The 14,444-nt window shown below is 50.6% G+C and overlaps 2 protein-coding genes across 2 annotated transcripts; both read right to left on the reverse strand.

Annotated features, from left to right (window-relative positions):
* Nucleotides 1–6,047: 6,047 nt before the first annotated feature.
* FIBRA_06230 (uncharacterized protein) lies at nt 6,048–7,434 on the reverse strand (the record flags this gene model as incomplete). Its single annotated transcript, XM_012327964.1, has 5 exons — nt 6,048–6,449; nt 6,502–6,784; nt 6,850–7,024; nt 7,083–7,121; nt 7,182–7,434. 5 exons carry the CDS (start codon nt 7,432–7,434, stop codon nt 6,048–6,050), a joined length of 1,152 nt encoding a protein of 383 aa, XP_012183354.1.
* A 2,191-nt stretch (nt 7,435–9,625) lies between these two features.
* Nucleotides 9,626–11,489, reverse strand: FIBRA_06231 (uncharacterized protein; the record flags this gene model as incomplete). Its single annotated transcript, XM_012327965.1, has 12 exons — nt 9,626–9,716; nt 9,781–9,930; nt 9,989–10,114; nt 10,165–10,176; nt 10,236–10,294; nt 10,359–10,381; nt 10,437–10,626; nt 10,677–10,695; nt 10,754–10,857; nt 10,912–11,173; nt 11,231–11,374; nt 11,431–11,489. 12 exons carry the CDS (start codon nt 11,487–11,489, stop codon nt 9,626–9,628), a joined length of 1,239 nt encoding a protein of 412 aa, XP_012183355.1.
* Between the last annotated feature and the right edge of the window lie 2,955 nt (nt 11,490–14,444).

The raw sequence follows: 14,444 nt of genomic DNA on the forward strand, positions 1-14,444 counted from the left end.
CACTAGACTTTCAGCGCGAATCTTGATCCTGTCGATGAGCGCATCGACAACTAAACATACGTCAAGTACTATTTTCAGGAATGTGGATGGTGCGGAGCAGGTAGACGAGTCGGAATTCAGCCATATTGGAACCAGACAATACTCGCTGCGTGTTTTACGCATGCTGTCCGACGTGGCGAGCGTCAAGGGCAAGATGAGAAGGGTAATAGTTCTGCAGCGCGAGTGCATGATATGCGAGGTGCGTCATACATAATCACACATAGTGACCTCTCGCTGTTCCTGGTCCGGTGCACGCTGCCGGTACAACACCTGAAAGTCCATGACCACAATTATCTCACGGCAAGAATTGAAAGTCGCATCAGCGAGGCTTATGGGCTATTGAGGCAACGGCATAGCGACTTCAGGCCTCGCGGGACAAGCACGCAGCCCTACCATTTCACCCAAGCAATGCTTGGACGTAGTCACGAGCACGGCTCCCCATGCCTCATGACTTCTCCAAACAGAAACATATGGCCACTTTATGCTACGTGAATTTGGTCAATACTACAGCGAAAATAGAGGCTGATGCGTGCCTCCACAACCCTCTCCGCCTGTGATGAAGATCTCGCCCGCCCTGGAAACACTAGTGAGGGCGATGTCAGACAACATAAGTCTGGTCTATACGAGAGTGAAGGACGTGATACACAGAAATGGGCTTCGATCACGAGTCGTGCATACCAGAAGGGGCGGGAATCTAGAGGCACAAAAACGAGTTCTGTCGCAATCGTCGGCTGCACGCTAGGAGGGGATTCTGGAAGCGGGAGTGGCAGTTGACGATAGAGGGTGCACCCGTTCCCTCGCGATGTTATATAGGGCACAGCTGTACCAATGACGTCACACGTACTCGATCGAAGGCGGCTGGAATGCCGGGTGCGGAGGAGATGGCGGCGAGGGCGAGCAGGCCAGTGGTAGTGAGGGTATGAGAAGCAACAATGAAGTGTGGCCCGCAATGGGGGCGTGCAGCGAAGTCCCAGGCAATGGCAGGCGAGTGTGAATATAACCGTCCCGGTTATCATCCAAATGGTGGCCTAGTTACTAGCAATCGCTCATGCAGATTCCTGGAGTACAATTTGGTGCCCACTAGCGCGGCTTGGGGGGGCAATTGGCGCACAACACCTCATTCTTGATCAGCAAGACACCTGCACACGCGGACATGGCACCCTCTTCCTCCCACTTGATGTCGAATCGATGTCCCGCCCGCAGGTATAAGGAAGCTGATCTCAGAAAGCGCCACAAGTCCACAAGGCGTTAGCACAAGACTACAACATCATGGCATGAGCAAACTTACGAAGAGTTTGCCTACTACGCATATTGGCCCTGTTCACGGCGCGCAGGTCCAAAGTTAGTCAACACCGGAAGGTCCAGCACAGGAGCCAGACAGCACGCATCTCTCCAACCCTGGTTCCGCCCATCACCCTGGACGGAAGAGGGTCGTGTCTGCGCTCCAAACCCGCGGGTCGATATTGATGCCGTCGCGGAGTAGCATTGTCTCGGCGCGATATATAGTAATGTGCATCCACCACATGAGGAACTTAAGGGAAACCGCAGCGGAATCGTGTCCGCCGGTCACCCACCTGCGCAGCGTGAACGTAAGAAGCTGTTCCTTTCAGTAGCAAAGCGAAGATGGACGTGGCACTGCTTCAACGACTCGCTACGAGACAACCCCGAGATCTGTGAGCATGCATGCGAGGTTTGTAGAATGGGCAGAAACGCATGTGTCATACGATAGCAATTATAACAGCATAATCCAGGCCGAAAGACTTGTCTGCAATCTTCTAGTCGTCAAAGCAATCGGGTTTCCGCTTGCACGAACACCAGCACTCATGGTGACCTGATTCCAGTGTCTTCTCCGGCAAGCCCAGATAAAGCGCATTTCTCCTTCAAACCCTGCGCTGCAGCGTGATTTATCCTGAACGGGGTGCCACTACGTACTCAGGAGAATATCGCGGCCAAGAGATGAGGCGATAAATGGTGTGGATACATCCCTTTTTCGATATCATGCGCCACCCCCACAAATCGCGCCATAGACAGCGGAGATTGCCATGTCGTCGTACATGTTGGCGATATTCTAGAAGATGGAGGGCAAGGACGACATGCACGACATGCACGTGCACCGCAACGATCTTATTTTCGAGAGTTTCGACATAGCGTGTCCTGCAGAGCGCTAAGCGCTTATTTGTGAATGTACCAATCAACATCTGTAATGGTACCGCACCTCGTAGCGCAGGCGCGTGCATAGGTGGAATGGTCGCTGCGGTCGAGAACAATAGCATGCCAACGCTTGCAACTTGCTGTACTTGCGGTGTGATGCGTCAGAGATCTAATATCAGTGCGCCTCTTGCGGCTCGTCTGTTCAGGCTGTGCTGAAAATGACGTGTTTTTCTGGATGAGATGGGGAGACACCTGCAGTTTAGGCAGTTCACAGGTGTAATGCGCCGGCTGATTGAAGATGAGTGCGGGGGAAGGTGGATACCCAAGGACACAGTGCTATCACTATAGATGCCCAGCGGACACCCCCACTACTAGTTCACGCACTGCAGGGAATGATGTTGCATAACGAGCGAATATAGATGGCTTCCATGGGCCGCATTCTGGCTTTGGAAACCTGCATTAATGGAAGATTGATATTGAGAGTCTCAGTCCGGGATATGGTAATCGGGAACTATGGTAAGTACCTATGATAATGAGAGTCTGTGTATGTGTCAGTACAAGTGTATATAGGTACATATAGATGATAGCGAACATACCTCAATCTGGGATATGGTAATCGGGGACTGAGGGAAGTCGACGCACTGGCATCTCTAATAGTACGCAGCGAAGTTGCCGTATAAGGTAAGTAATAGAGCGGAAGTAACATATAGAAAGGAAGATTGTATAGTATCAAGAGTCCGTCTTGAATGTACCTACAATACGCATTGATGAGGAGCGTGCGCACGCCTGTCTCTCTTGAAGTGGCAGCAGGCTGACTCTGAGTACAGGTTACAGTGCCCCGAGAAAAACTGGGAAGAACGTAGCCCGTTCGCCCGCGCTAGCGCTATACACACTCAAGAGCATACTAGCTGTCGACGTGGATGGGAAGGTAATGTTCATCAAGAATGAGTTCCATGAGCACAGTATCTGGTTAACGACACTTACGACTATCGCCTCCCTAGAATAGCGTCTTCTCGCGCAGCGATGCACCGGCTTAGGCATCCGAAGTCCTTCATGTGAAGTCATCAGCCTGCGCCTGAGGAGCCCGGCAACCTTGATCTAGCAGAAGATGGAGGCGCACGCGGACGAGGGGGCCGAGGTGACATAATCATGTTCGGAGATGGGGGCGTTCACGAGGCTTCTTGGCTCGGGCATCGTGTTCTCGCGCTGATGCGTTACGTGTGGGCTGGCTTGACATGTACTAGCTACTTCCAGCCATTGATTGCAACCCTACTTGGCTATGATCCAACAGGGCTTACACAGGTCAGGGAATCATATCCGAGATCATTCTGTCTAAATTTTCAATGCGCCAAGACTGAGCGGAGACAACGAAAGCAAACCCGTTTCTGATCCGCTAGTACATATCGTATCGCTACGGCCGTAGTGTACATTCGCCGTCTGACAAGTGCGCGATCGCGCAGCACAATACGCAGCTAGTGCCACGTCTGTATAGTGCACGACGCGGACGATAACTCCGGGAGTCCAAGCACGGCTGAGAGTATGACATTCAATATCAGACATGGCTAGTGAGGCGCGCAGATTGATCCGCGCATCCGCGTGCAACTACGCCGCCCATCGTCATCGTATTGAATGACCACTCGCCAATCCCGGTCCTGCCGATAGCGCGCGGAAGCAGTGCCCATTCCGAGCGAGTTAAGTTAGATTAGACTTGTGTTGTAGTTGGCAGTCGTTGGCCTATGCATATGCGGGACGCTACATGATAAAGACTTCCCGTTGCACGCTCCACCTCCCAGTGAGAGCAGGACAACAATATAGATCTAAATGGGCCAAAATTCGCCGGCATAGTGGATGACACCGAAGGTCTTGAACACCGACCGTGCATGAGAGATGCCAAGCATGTCTTGTAATGCTTTCAATCACAACTTGCTTCTGACACGAATCCTGCTTCATCCGACACGAGCTATGCTCGAACTGTATTCTGTGCATCAGTCACGCGTAGACCAATCGACTGCAACAAAGCTATACTGATTCTGATGCGGAGTATCTTCCAGTCATGATGAACAACGAAGCGGTGAGCAGGGTACTTACGTTACAGCGTTGAGGCATTGAAAGCGAAATACGCAACTCAATTAATCAGGCGTCACCGCGTTAGCACTCAATGGTATTCCCATCTTCATGTGCTTGCAAATTGATGTCGCGTATGGTAGGTTCGATCGAGGACCTTGGGGTAAGATTTGTCACGCCACGGGATTGACTGCGTTGACTGCATAAGGGATAAGTCAGCCTGAATTGATAGCAGACGATCTTTATAGCGTTCGATATCCATACGAAATTTTCTCGGCGATCCACTGGCTCTGCATGTATGATTCCGATGGCGCATCCCATATTGATCGACGCCCATGAGCGGCAGTGGCCACTGACATGAATACATATCCGTAGGATCAGAATCGAGGTCTACAATACATTGAGAAGCAATGCCGACTAGACCTGGAGATATCCTTCGATTATCAGAAAGTCCACACATGCCGAGATACGGCGCTATACGGCACATACATGCAAGTAATGGATATAGAACTTACCAAGATGATGAGAGGTAATGCATTTGCGGCACCACTAGAGTGGTATGCGGACATAGTGCGAGATTAATTAACGATCATTCGCGATATTTGTGATACGGGTGAAGGAAAGCAGCCGAGACACATAAAATCATGGGTCGGGGTAGTCTCCTAGATAAGGTTGTCCTACCAGGTCTGGGACCAAGTTATATACTCCTGTTCATAACGCAAGCTGTTGATGGTGCCTACCCAGGAGTCGACAATATTGTCGAGCATAGGGCTGTATGATTAGAGCCTTGGTTATTATCTCTGTTACCAATAGCGACAGTAAATCATATACGAGAAGGGGACGGGTTGGTACTTCCTGAGAGACCTCATGAAGGCCGCAGACAAGGTTGTTGCGGCTGGAGGGGATGCGACGCAACACGGGGTCGCGGTCACGTGCCAAACCATGCAGACGCGGAGTCGCTCCGCCCGACTGAATGATTCTGCGGTATCGATCCCGCCCGACTAGCATACTTATTGCGGCTGCCAGCACACAATCAGCACGACGACCCAACCTCCACCAACACATGCCGACATTCTAATGCTACGATATATCCAAATCCTGAGTTGTAGCCATGGTGCTGGGTGTTTAGGATTGTGGACGGTGTGCCGGTGAGCCCTGTGAACCCATGTGGTGTAGGGCATTGTAGACAGGTGCTTACTCAGCTTGTAACTGCGTTCACAGCATTTGACGTACCTCGCCTATGCAAGTTTGGTGCAAATAAGCTGGTATTTGCAAGAAACAATACTCGCTAGAAAGGCAATATTTCGGTCGTGATCTTGTGGACGGAATGGAATATCACGTTACCTTTTTTTTTTCTTGCACAAACTTGGGGTGGTCGTCTGTCTGTCAGAGTCTCGGTGGTATTGCGCGCAATTATATATGAAGAACACTGGTCTTGACCTTTTCGGATCTTTGATGCACTTCTTGTGGGTGGTCTTCATCGGCACGTGAGTGGTCAACGAACGGTCGTTTTACAGACAACTACTAATGGTGCCCCAAAGTCACCAATATATACTGCAGCAAACATTAGAAACGGATACCTACTCCCTTCACAAATTTCGTGTGCAATTCAAACAGTTGCACCGGTGCGAGAGATGGTAGTTCTTGATTGGCGCTACTACGTAACTTCCGTCAGTCTCGCTTTCTTACATGCGGAGTTTTATTCGATGAACAAAATACTAATACTATAACAATAGGTTTACGATTTAGATACTAATACTGTATGGTATACAAGGCCGAAGCCATCAAGTCGTTTACCGAAACTCTGTGATGCGGTCGACCATGGGTATTACCACATCTTCCCGGCGTAGGCTGTCATTGCGCTGTACTTTGGGCATCAGAGGTACCCGCCGCGTTATTTGAACCTCCGGCCCCTTCGAACCGAAGTAGCGGCCACTCTCGAAACTCCAGCAGTCGTTAGCCCGTAGCCAGTTGCCCAGCCCGTCGATATACTCGATGATTTGTCTATCAATCTCCGGTCCCCACGTCGGTATCTTCTTCAGGCCATCCATGAAGTTGCCCTCGATCTCTGTATGGTACTGTGCCACCCACTCCATCGCCTCGGTGACGTTGCAGCCAAAATGGTGCATAGCGAGAGTAACAATATTATGGCGGTCGTCTCCAGTTGCCTGTTCCTTGTTGTACGAAGCGATATCCTGTGGCGCGACACATCAGCAACAAGTTGTCTCGACCGACATGTGACCTCACATTGTCAAGAATGAGCAGATCAGTGATACATGTCGACAGTTCCACGATGGCAGGATCGTAGAACACGTTGTCTGGGAGGTTCATCGACAGCTCGAGTAGGACGAACGACGGACGCGAGCCGATGTTTTCGCGACGGGTCTCCATGTAGCTCTCGATGGTGCGAACGGTGTCGTTGTCACGGTCGACAGCCTGCGCTACAACAGATTCGAGATAGGCCGTGAAGCTCTCGAGAAAATGTCGCTGCGAGCTCGGGCTGGCAGTCTTGATGGCCAACGCCCAAAACCTTAAATTGGCCGCATCAAGTCAGTCCTCCAGGCTATTGTCGGGAAAGCAAACAACGATACTCACTGTCGCGCAACTTCGCCGAGCAAGACTTCTCCCTGTGGCCGAGGCTTGTGGGGGTCGTGCAGCGCGTCGATCACGATGTCGACCATTTCGCGGCAAGTGGTCGCGTCTTCGACATCGGTGTATTCATCAATCACGAAGAACAAGTTCATGAGGTCGCAGCCCGTGCGAAGATGCTCTGTCGATGCAAGGTTAGCTATCCCCTTCTCACTTGTCACTTGTAGACAATTGCTCACCCTTTGCCATCGTTGGGTATGCGAGTGCAGCTAGGCGGCCTGTCCATGCGGCGGATTGGGTCAGCGAATTCCTACTGTACGGCCAGCAATGATGCTCACAGAAATCGCACTTGTCGAATGCTCGCTGCGAGTCAGGGTTGAAGGCTTTAAAGGTTCTGAACCATGCGTTCGATGCCGCCTTAACTTCCTCGTAGTATGGGTTGATCGTCCTCGGCCATGGCCAGGCCGCCATGGTATCCGGAAGAGTGAGTATATCCAAAATCGCAGGCATTGAGATGAGGATGAGTGAGTAGATTGTCTGGTGGATGAGGTGGGTGAGATGGTTCTCTGGAAGAATGGTCTGGTTGCTCATCGCAACACTGGCTTTATATGGTGAATGACTCTAGATAATTGTCCACCGCTTACTCCACAGAGCGTTCCGGCGTGGCAGAGTTGCGGTATCAGGTTACGGTCGGATCTGGCGCGTGCGGGTACTGCTAAGTCTACCGGTGGGATTCATTGGCGTCCTCGTCGTGACCGGATATCCCCGTAAAATGTCAGGACCTCTCAGTGGACTGCCTGCTACCATCCTGTGCGAATGCGCCATTTCACCCCCTATGGGTCGCAAAGTTTGGGTTTGGGACACCAATGCCGGCACCAAAAAAGTGGCCTAGCCAAAAAAAAATTGAGTCGTTCATCTGGCGCATGCGCGGGTTGGCCTATCTGGGATATCCGCAAACACAGCAATCCTTGCGCCTCCCGCGCCGGTGGATATGCCATCCAGGCACTGCACTGTGAGTCACACTGACCATCAGCTCAAACACGCAGCAATTAGCTTACTCATGACTTGCTTGCAGCCACCGACCGCCGGCCACCAGTGCGCTAAACCACACATGGTAGAAGTCGGTGTGTGCATTACGATCGGGGTCTCGTCCAGTCATTCATTCATATGATGCATGATGACTAGAACTCAGCGACCTTTATTGATGACTTAACTCTTCCAAGCCTCAATAACGGGTGCAGTTAAGCGAGGTGGCAGCTAGTATACTGCCTTCCCGCGATATTCATAGTATTATCTGGGCGGTAGTGTCTTGGACGTCGTGCTAGGACATTTAGTGTATCGGAAACTCAGACCGACCTCTACGGCAATGGTGTTCGTGACGTAACGGGGAAGATTATTGCTCGGGGATTGGGCAAGACGCTCAGGTACCGGTGCCGTCCTCTTTAGCGGGATAAGGAATGGATTCGATCGGACTGAGCACAGCTCGCGCTCAGTGTAAAATTCATTCCGCATTAGCAGCGCCAGCGGGAAGCGTTGCGAATACCCGGTGGCTGTGATTGCTGGGCGTTGTATGTCGGTTACAGAAAAGAGCTCCAAGTGTCTAACCAAGTGCGAGGAACTCGGTTATTGGGCATCTGCCTGCGTCGACACCACGACGGGCTCATTTCTTGCCGTGCGATCTAAATGAGCTACTGTAGTGTCCTAGGATAATTGTGATCCGACTGCTTCGCTATTGTGTCTTCTGGTGTACGATACCGGGCATATGCCCACAATATGTATAGCATATCGCTATTCCCTTCGGTGCAAATGTCGTACTCATTCGATCCGTGTATCTTCGGCCGATAAGACGACAAGTGTGTGACGTGACCACAGCTCGTTGTACAGTGTGGCTTGTATTCTGTCCACCGTATTTGATAACCGGACTCAGGTATGGTTCAGAGACCACTGCTCATTTTTTCCAGCGGTTGACGCACAGAACACCAGCTATTGTGAGCTGATGCACACAGCACATCCGCGTGGGCCAGTGCGGCGTCCAACGTAAAGTGACCAATCATCTGAGATATAAGACACAATCAGTACCTTGAAGGAGAGTCTGTGAACTGTGCAATCATGGCGCCACCGTCGCAGAAGCTGGGTGTGGCGTTGAGCTGAGATCCGGAGTGCTGCGAAGCGAGTGGGTGATAACTCCGGACATATTCTATCCAGCCCCATCAGACAGGAAATGCGCCCCCTCCCCGCCGCTCAATTAAAGCTGCTATTTTCCTTACAAAGCCAATACCTCTGGAACTGTGTGCGTCTACTGAGCCGGCGCTCCTAGTAGTAACCGCCGGCGGTGGCCACGGATCTCTACATTGGACCTTCGTGTTCAATGCCCGCTGAATCTGACCAGCATTGTCGCCGACGGAAGTCGGAGGCAAGAATTTCTCATGCATGTCCAAGGAGTTTCTGTTCGTCGTCTGTTTATCGGTGGTTTTCTCTGTGGATAATGTCAGATCGTGTACTAGTAGACACCGCATGGTGACACACTGTAATGATAGACGGTCCGACACATCCAGTCCAAACAGCTGCCTTTGAGGCATGATTGATTTGAACACTGCATTCACGAATGGCGAATAAGGGCGAGCAACAAACCAAAAAGCAATACGCGTTGATGAACCGCTTTTAGTGGCTTGTTGGCTCGTAATCATTACAACGGAGTATAAATACGCTTCGGATCACAAATACAAGAGCTTAAGTATGGCATCACTACACTTGATCCGTTCAAGGATAACCCGAGACTACGTCACTCGCTTCGAGAAGCCTGCTCCCACTTGAGAATTGCCTCCACCTCATGAAAACGCGGTGTGATTCGACATTTGAAAGGAGCCGGTGAACTGCGCGAAACAAGCAGCCTCAGCTCAGCCCAGAGGTATCATAGAAACCAGAATGGTGACTCACACTGCAGCACCGGCATCGATGCACTCCGTGCTAGACGGGACGATGACATGACCGAACTCGTCGACGGCCTTTTCAATATCAAATGCCCACAATAAAGTAGCGATATCTATGAACATAGCCTGGTTGGCGAAGTTGTATCCGGCGCAGATGCTGTCAATGAATATGTATCAGACAAGAGCACTGAGTAAGTAGATCCGAGAGCGCGTACCGCCTGCCAAAGCCATATGTGACGTGGCCCATCGAGTGAGTTAGAGGTGCGAGCGTCTTTTCTACAGCATCATCCAAGAACCGTTCCGGATGGAATACGTCAAAATCTGGGTATACATTGGAATCTCTGTGCCGGGGTCAACGACAGATCCGAGCGCCACAAAACAACGGAACTACCTGTTAATAGCCCTGTTGTGATCATAGATATGTCATCACGCCGAGACACGAGCGCTGCACAAAATACTCACCAAACGTTTGGGATTACAATGGTGCCTTTCGGAATCAGGTAACCTTCGTACCAGTCATCCTTTGAGTCATAACAAATGGGTTTCAGACAGATGTGCAAGAATAGCCTTGGTAACTTGACTCACTTTGATAGTGCGCCTGGGAACAGCTGAGGTGACACCAGCTCAGCGTATTTCATGATGCATACTACTGCTGCCACTAACCTAGGGGACCTACTGGTCTCCACCGCAGAACTTCCTTGCATAGGGCATTGATATAAGGAAGTTGTGCTTGGTCTGCAAACGTCGGCAGTCGCTCACGACCAACGACAGCATCAAGCTCTGCTTGAGCTTTTCGCATGACATCTGGGTACAGAGTCATTGCGAGGACGAAGTAAGACATAGCGGAAGCAGTCTGCAATACGTTGTCAGCATCGTAAGTGGCCCTATCGTCGTCATGCGTACAGTTTCTGCACCGGCAGTGCTGCAGCGTAGATATGATCAGCAATAAGAATCTGATTTATAACACATGAGCAACTCACAATAGAATTCCCGCAAGCCACGCATTCTCCTTTTGCGTGAACCCATTGCGCTCTTCATTCTCAATAAGAGTAGACACAAAGCAGTCCGATTGCTGGTCGTTCATCTGATCGGAAGCAATCTCACCGATCAATTCTGAGCGCAAACAAAACCAGCATACCTTTTTCCTGCGTACACCGTCATAGAACCCTTCAAACATACGCGTGTCCCGTTTATGCCATTCAAGCGCATCACGCTTCCATTTTGCCATCCATGTCGGGACGTATTTGATGATTGGAAAGAAGTCAATGAGAAGTGCGGCTGAAATGAGCGCGTTGGTCAGGCGCGCAATGTGCGCCTCCATACGAGTAATGAGCTCCGATTCTTCTTCTTTAATTTGCGGCCAGCCATATGTAGCCCGCAAAATACTTGATGCAATTGCTCTAGGAAACGGTACAGTATGAGTGCCGGAATGCACTGTGGGGAATACATATTCATACCGTTTGAGGCGTTTTTCCCAATCAGCTGGCGTTTGAACAATATCAAAAGCAGCTTGCGCAGCTTCCGAAGCAAGCGTTGCCTGATATTTCTCCACAGCTTTCGTGCTGAATCCATGGCGGGCTGCTCCACGGAGTCTACGCCAACTGACGCCAGGGAATCAGAATCATCGGCGGCACCCAGAACCGCAGAAACCACTTACAAACTACCGTACCGCGCAAACACCATGGCCATCCCACCTGTTAGCATTTCGCCGGCCATGATCAACCTAGGTCGATCGGAGTATATACTGGAGCGTCGATCTTGGCAAACTCTAATGAGCAACATGTTTCATGATGAGATCATAAATCGTACCTAGGAGATCGAAGGCTACTGTGTGACTACTTAAAACAACTACGTCTTGACCAGCCAAATTCAACGAGTAAATGGGACCTAGGATAGTTTGCCCCGTCAATTAATGGTTCTTCGCACACATCCATTCCATAAGCCGTACCGTATACTTCTTTCCATTCCGTGAAACGCAACCAAGGCATCCGGATGGGAATTTGGAGTGCATTCCCAAGAAGAGGAAGGCCACGTGGTCCTGGGGGCATCCTCTTTCGCCGCATGTGCGCGGAGATACATCCGCGCAGGAGCCATATTCCTGCGAGTAATCCGAGCAAGCAGGCTGAGGAGCTGTAGTCTAGGTACGACATTGTCGACAAAGTTGATGTGTGTTGACGGAGAAGGTGCAGCGAAGTCGAGATGGATAAGGCGGATCTTGTATGTGGGCGAACGATTTCGACACGCTGATACATCGGGCTACCCTTTATACGGCCTGTCAGATACCTGTGAACTTACCTGAAGAAGACGTCGTGCTACTTCGGTGGAGTCAAGCCGCTCGGGCGGGTGCATTGCCACAGAACCAGCGGTAGGTGATCCGCAATCCATACATCGCCGGGACTAATCTCATCGCAGCCACTGACGTCCACGGCGGGACCAGAGGAGACGGCGATAGTCCCACATCAAGTCATGGATATTACTCAGTTGCTCGCACATCGATACAACCGTCCGATTACTAAAATCACCGCCGCTTCTGACGCTGTGTCAAATTGCATTTAACACTACATATGTTCGTCAACTTCCAACCCTGCGGGGGCTCAGAATCAAGGTGACTCGGATCACTGGACTGACACTGACATAGATTGAATGGAAACCACAGCATAGTGGTAACAGCTCCAGACTGTCAAACATGGACCGCATTTGGATTAGGTGCCCACGCTGTTTACGGGACCGATTTTCAGATCATGCAGTGTAGCATCAGACCCGCCGCCGGCAGCGCATTATTCCTGCATGTGGCTCGCCTACACACCACCGGCATCAGCATGGGGGAAATATGCTATGCAATACGCGGATAAAGACAACACGCACCATGAATGTTTGTGCGCCCTAGACCAAATCATTCAGTCAGAACCCGCAACCTCCGACTCCGAAGCGCCTAATTCTTATCATCGCCACTGCCCAGGATCGGAACCGCCATACTGTGCGCTTGCGCCGAGCAGAGGCGCGCTGGGGAAGCCTCGAGCTGCGCTGCTGGGAAGATTCTCTCGGTTCCAAGACTTCCTGAAGCCAACGCTTGGTCCAACTTGGTCTCATTGCGACGTTATCTACTCTGAGACTCGATTCGCAGCCGCCAGTTGAAGAACATTCAGATAGTCTGGAATGGAGTACGCAGTTAACATTGGTCAAGGTTGCGACATAGGCAGGAGGTAGGCACTTCACCGAACGGATCGCGATAAATTGTTGGATGTCCACCATTCGCCTGACAGATGTTCCAGTCCTCATCATGCACAAGAGTACACCGACGGCGACTAGGCTAATAGACACAGGACTCGTCTCAATGTCATATTAGTCACCGCTTCTCTTCATTGGACCGCAATCTTAACAGCTGCGGATCCAAGCATTACAGTCTGCCAGACAGAATACTTGAAGTCAAATCAAGAATTGGAATAGATATGAGAAGTGATATTGGGAAGCAATTATAATGACTTTTTTTGGTTGCCAAGCCACACCAACGTAACATGGGCAAACGCTAGCAACCAGAGTAGTAGTATTGGAGCACAGCTGGTCGAGTAGCAGGTTTGAACCAAGCTTGAGCACAAAACCAGAACTCGACCAGAACAGCAATTGTGGCCTACACGTGACGTTTGATTGCGTCGCACTTGCCATCGAGGTCTGAGCCTATGTCGCCGTATTACCGCAGCACTACTAACTGTTTTGTCGATTTTGAGCTGCGATGTACTGGTAAAACAACCAGTGAAGGCTCCCTGTGCTGCCCCACTAGATCTTAACTCTTCGAATGTCTACAGCTTTTCTGTATCTGTTCTTGTCTACTAGTGGGTTAGCTCGGTTGGCACGAGCGACGAAAAAGCAACTGATATGAACAGAAGAATACGAGCAGACTTTCTTGAGCCTATTCTCGATGTCCCGGGAATTACGGGGCGTCTTCTAACGCGACGCTGTGGAAGCGCGATGTGAGTGTCGAAGTACTAGACGAACCGCTCTGTAACCTTGGAATTTGACTTTCAGCGTCTCAGTACTATTTCCGAGAACTCAATCTGCGAGGGCCGAGCTCAACAATTGTTAGTTTGCAGCCATAGCCCGTGTTCATTTCGACACGGGCTTTGTACGATTTGCCTATGCGATCGTGATGTCACATTGCTTATCTCGTGGAACATCAATTCATAGAAGGCAACGGAGTCCTACGTACGGCTATGATTTTCGTAGTGGGATCGTATTCTGATCCAGTCACATTTGATGGTTGCTCTGATTCAAGTGAGTACAGTCAAAGAATATAAAGCGCAGTAAATATGTGGTGTATTCTAACGCGGGATAGATGTTTCCAGAGACAATGCTTCAAAACAAACGATGGGAGGCTGGTATGCATGTAGACTCGCAGGGTCGTGCGAACTTTTGCCTGGGAGACAAAGTGCGCGCACCTCGCGTAGTAACTGAGGGCGCAATCACAGTCCTGTTATCACCGGCCCGTCTCAATTTCATGATCATCTATCGAGACTGGGGCAGTCTGACGAGGTGGAATGCCAGCGTTCTCATGAGCAGTCTAACTTGTGTCTTTGATCAGGACAGCGGTGATGATAATTAGATGGTTTCTCTCTTTTTCTCTGGATAGACGAACTAGATTGGTTCACTGCTTGGCTACACGGTGAGCGCGGATCA

Source organism: Fibroporia radiculosa (genome assembly GCF_000313525.1).
Source record: "Fibroporia radiculosa TFFH 294 genomic supercontigs, scaffold6557, whole genome shotgun sequence".
NCBI lineage: Eukaryota > Fungi > Basidiomycota > Agaricomycetes > Polyporales > Fibroporiaceae > Fibroporia > Fibroporia radiculosa.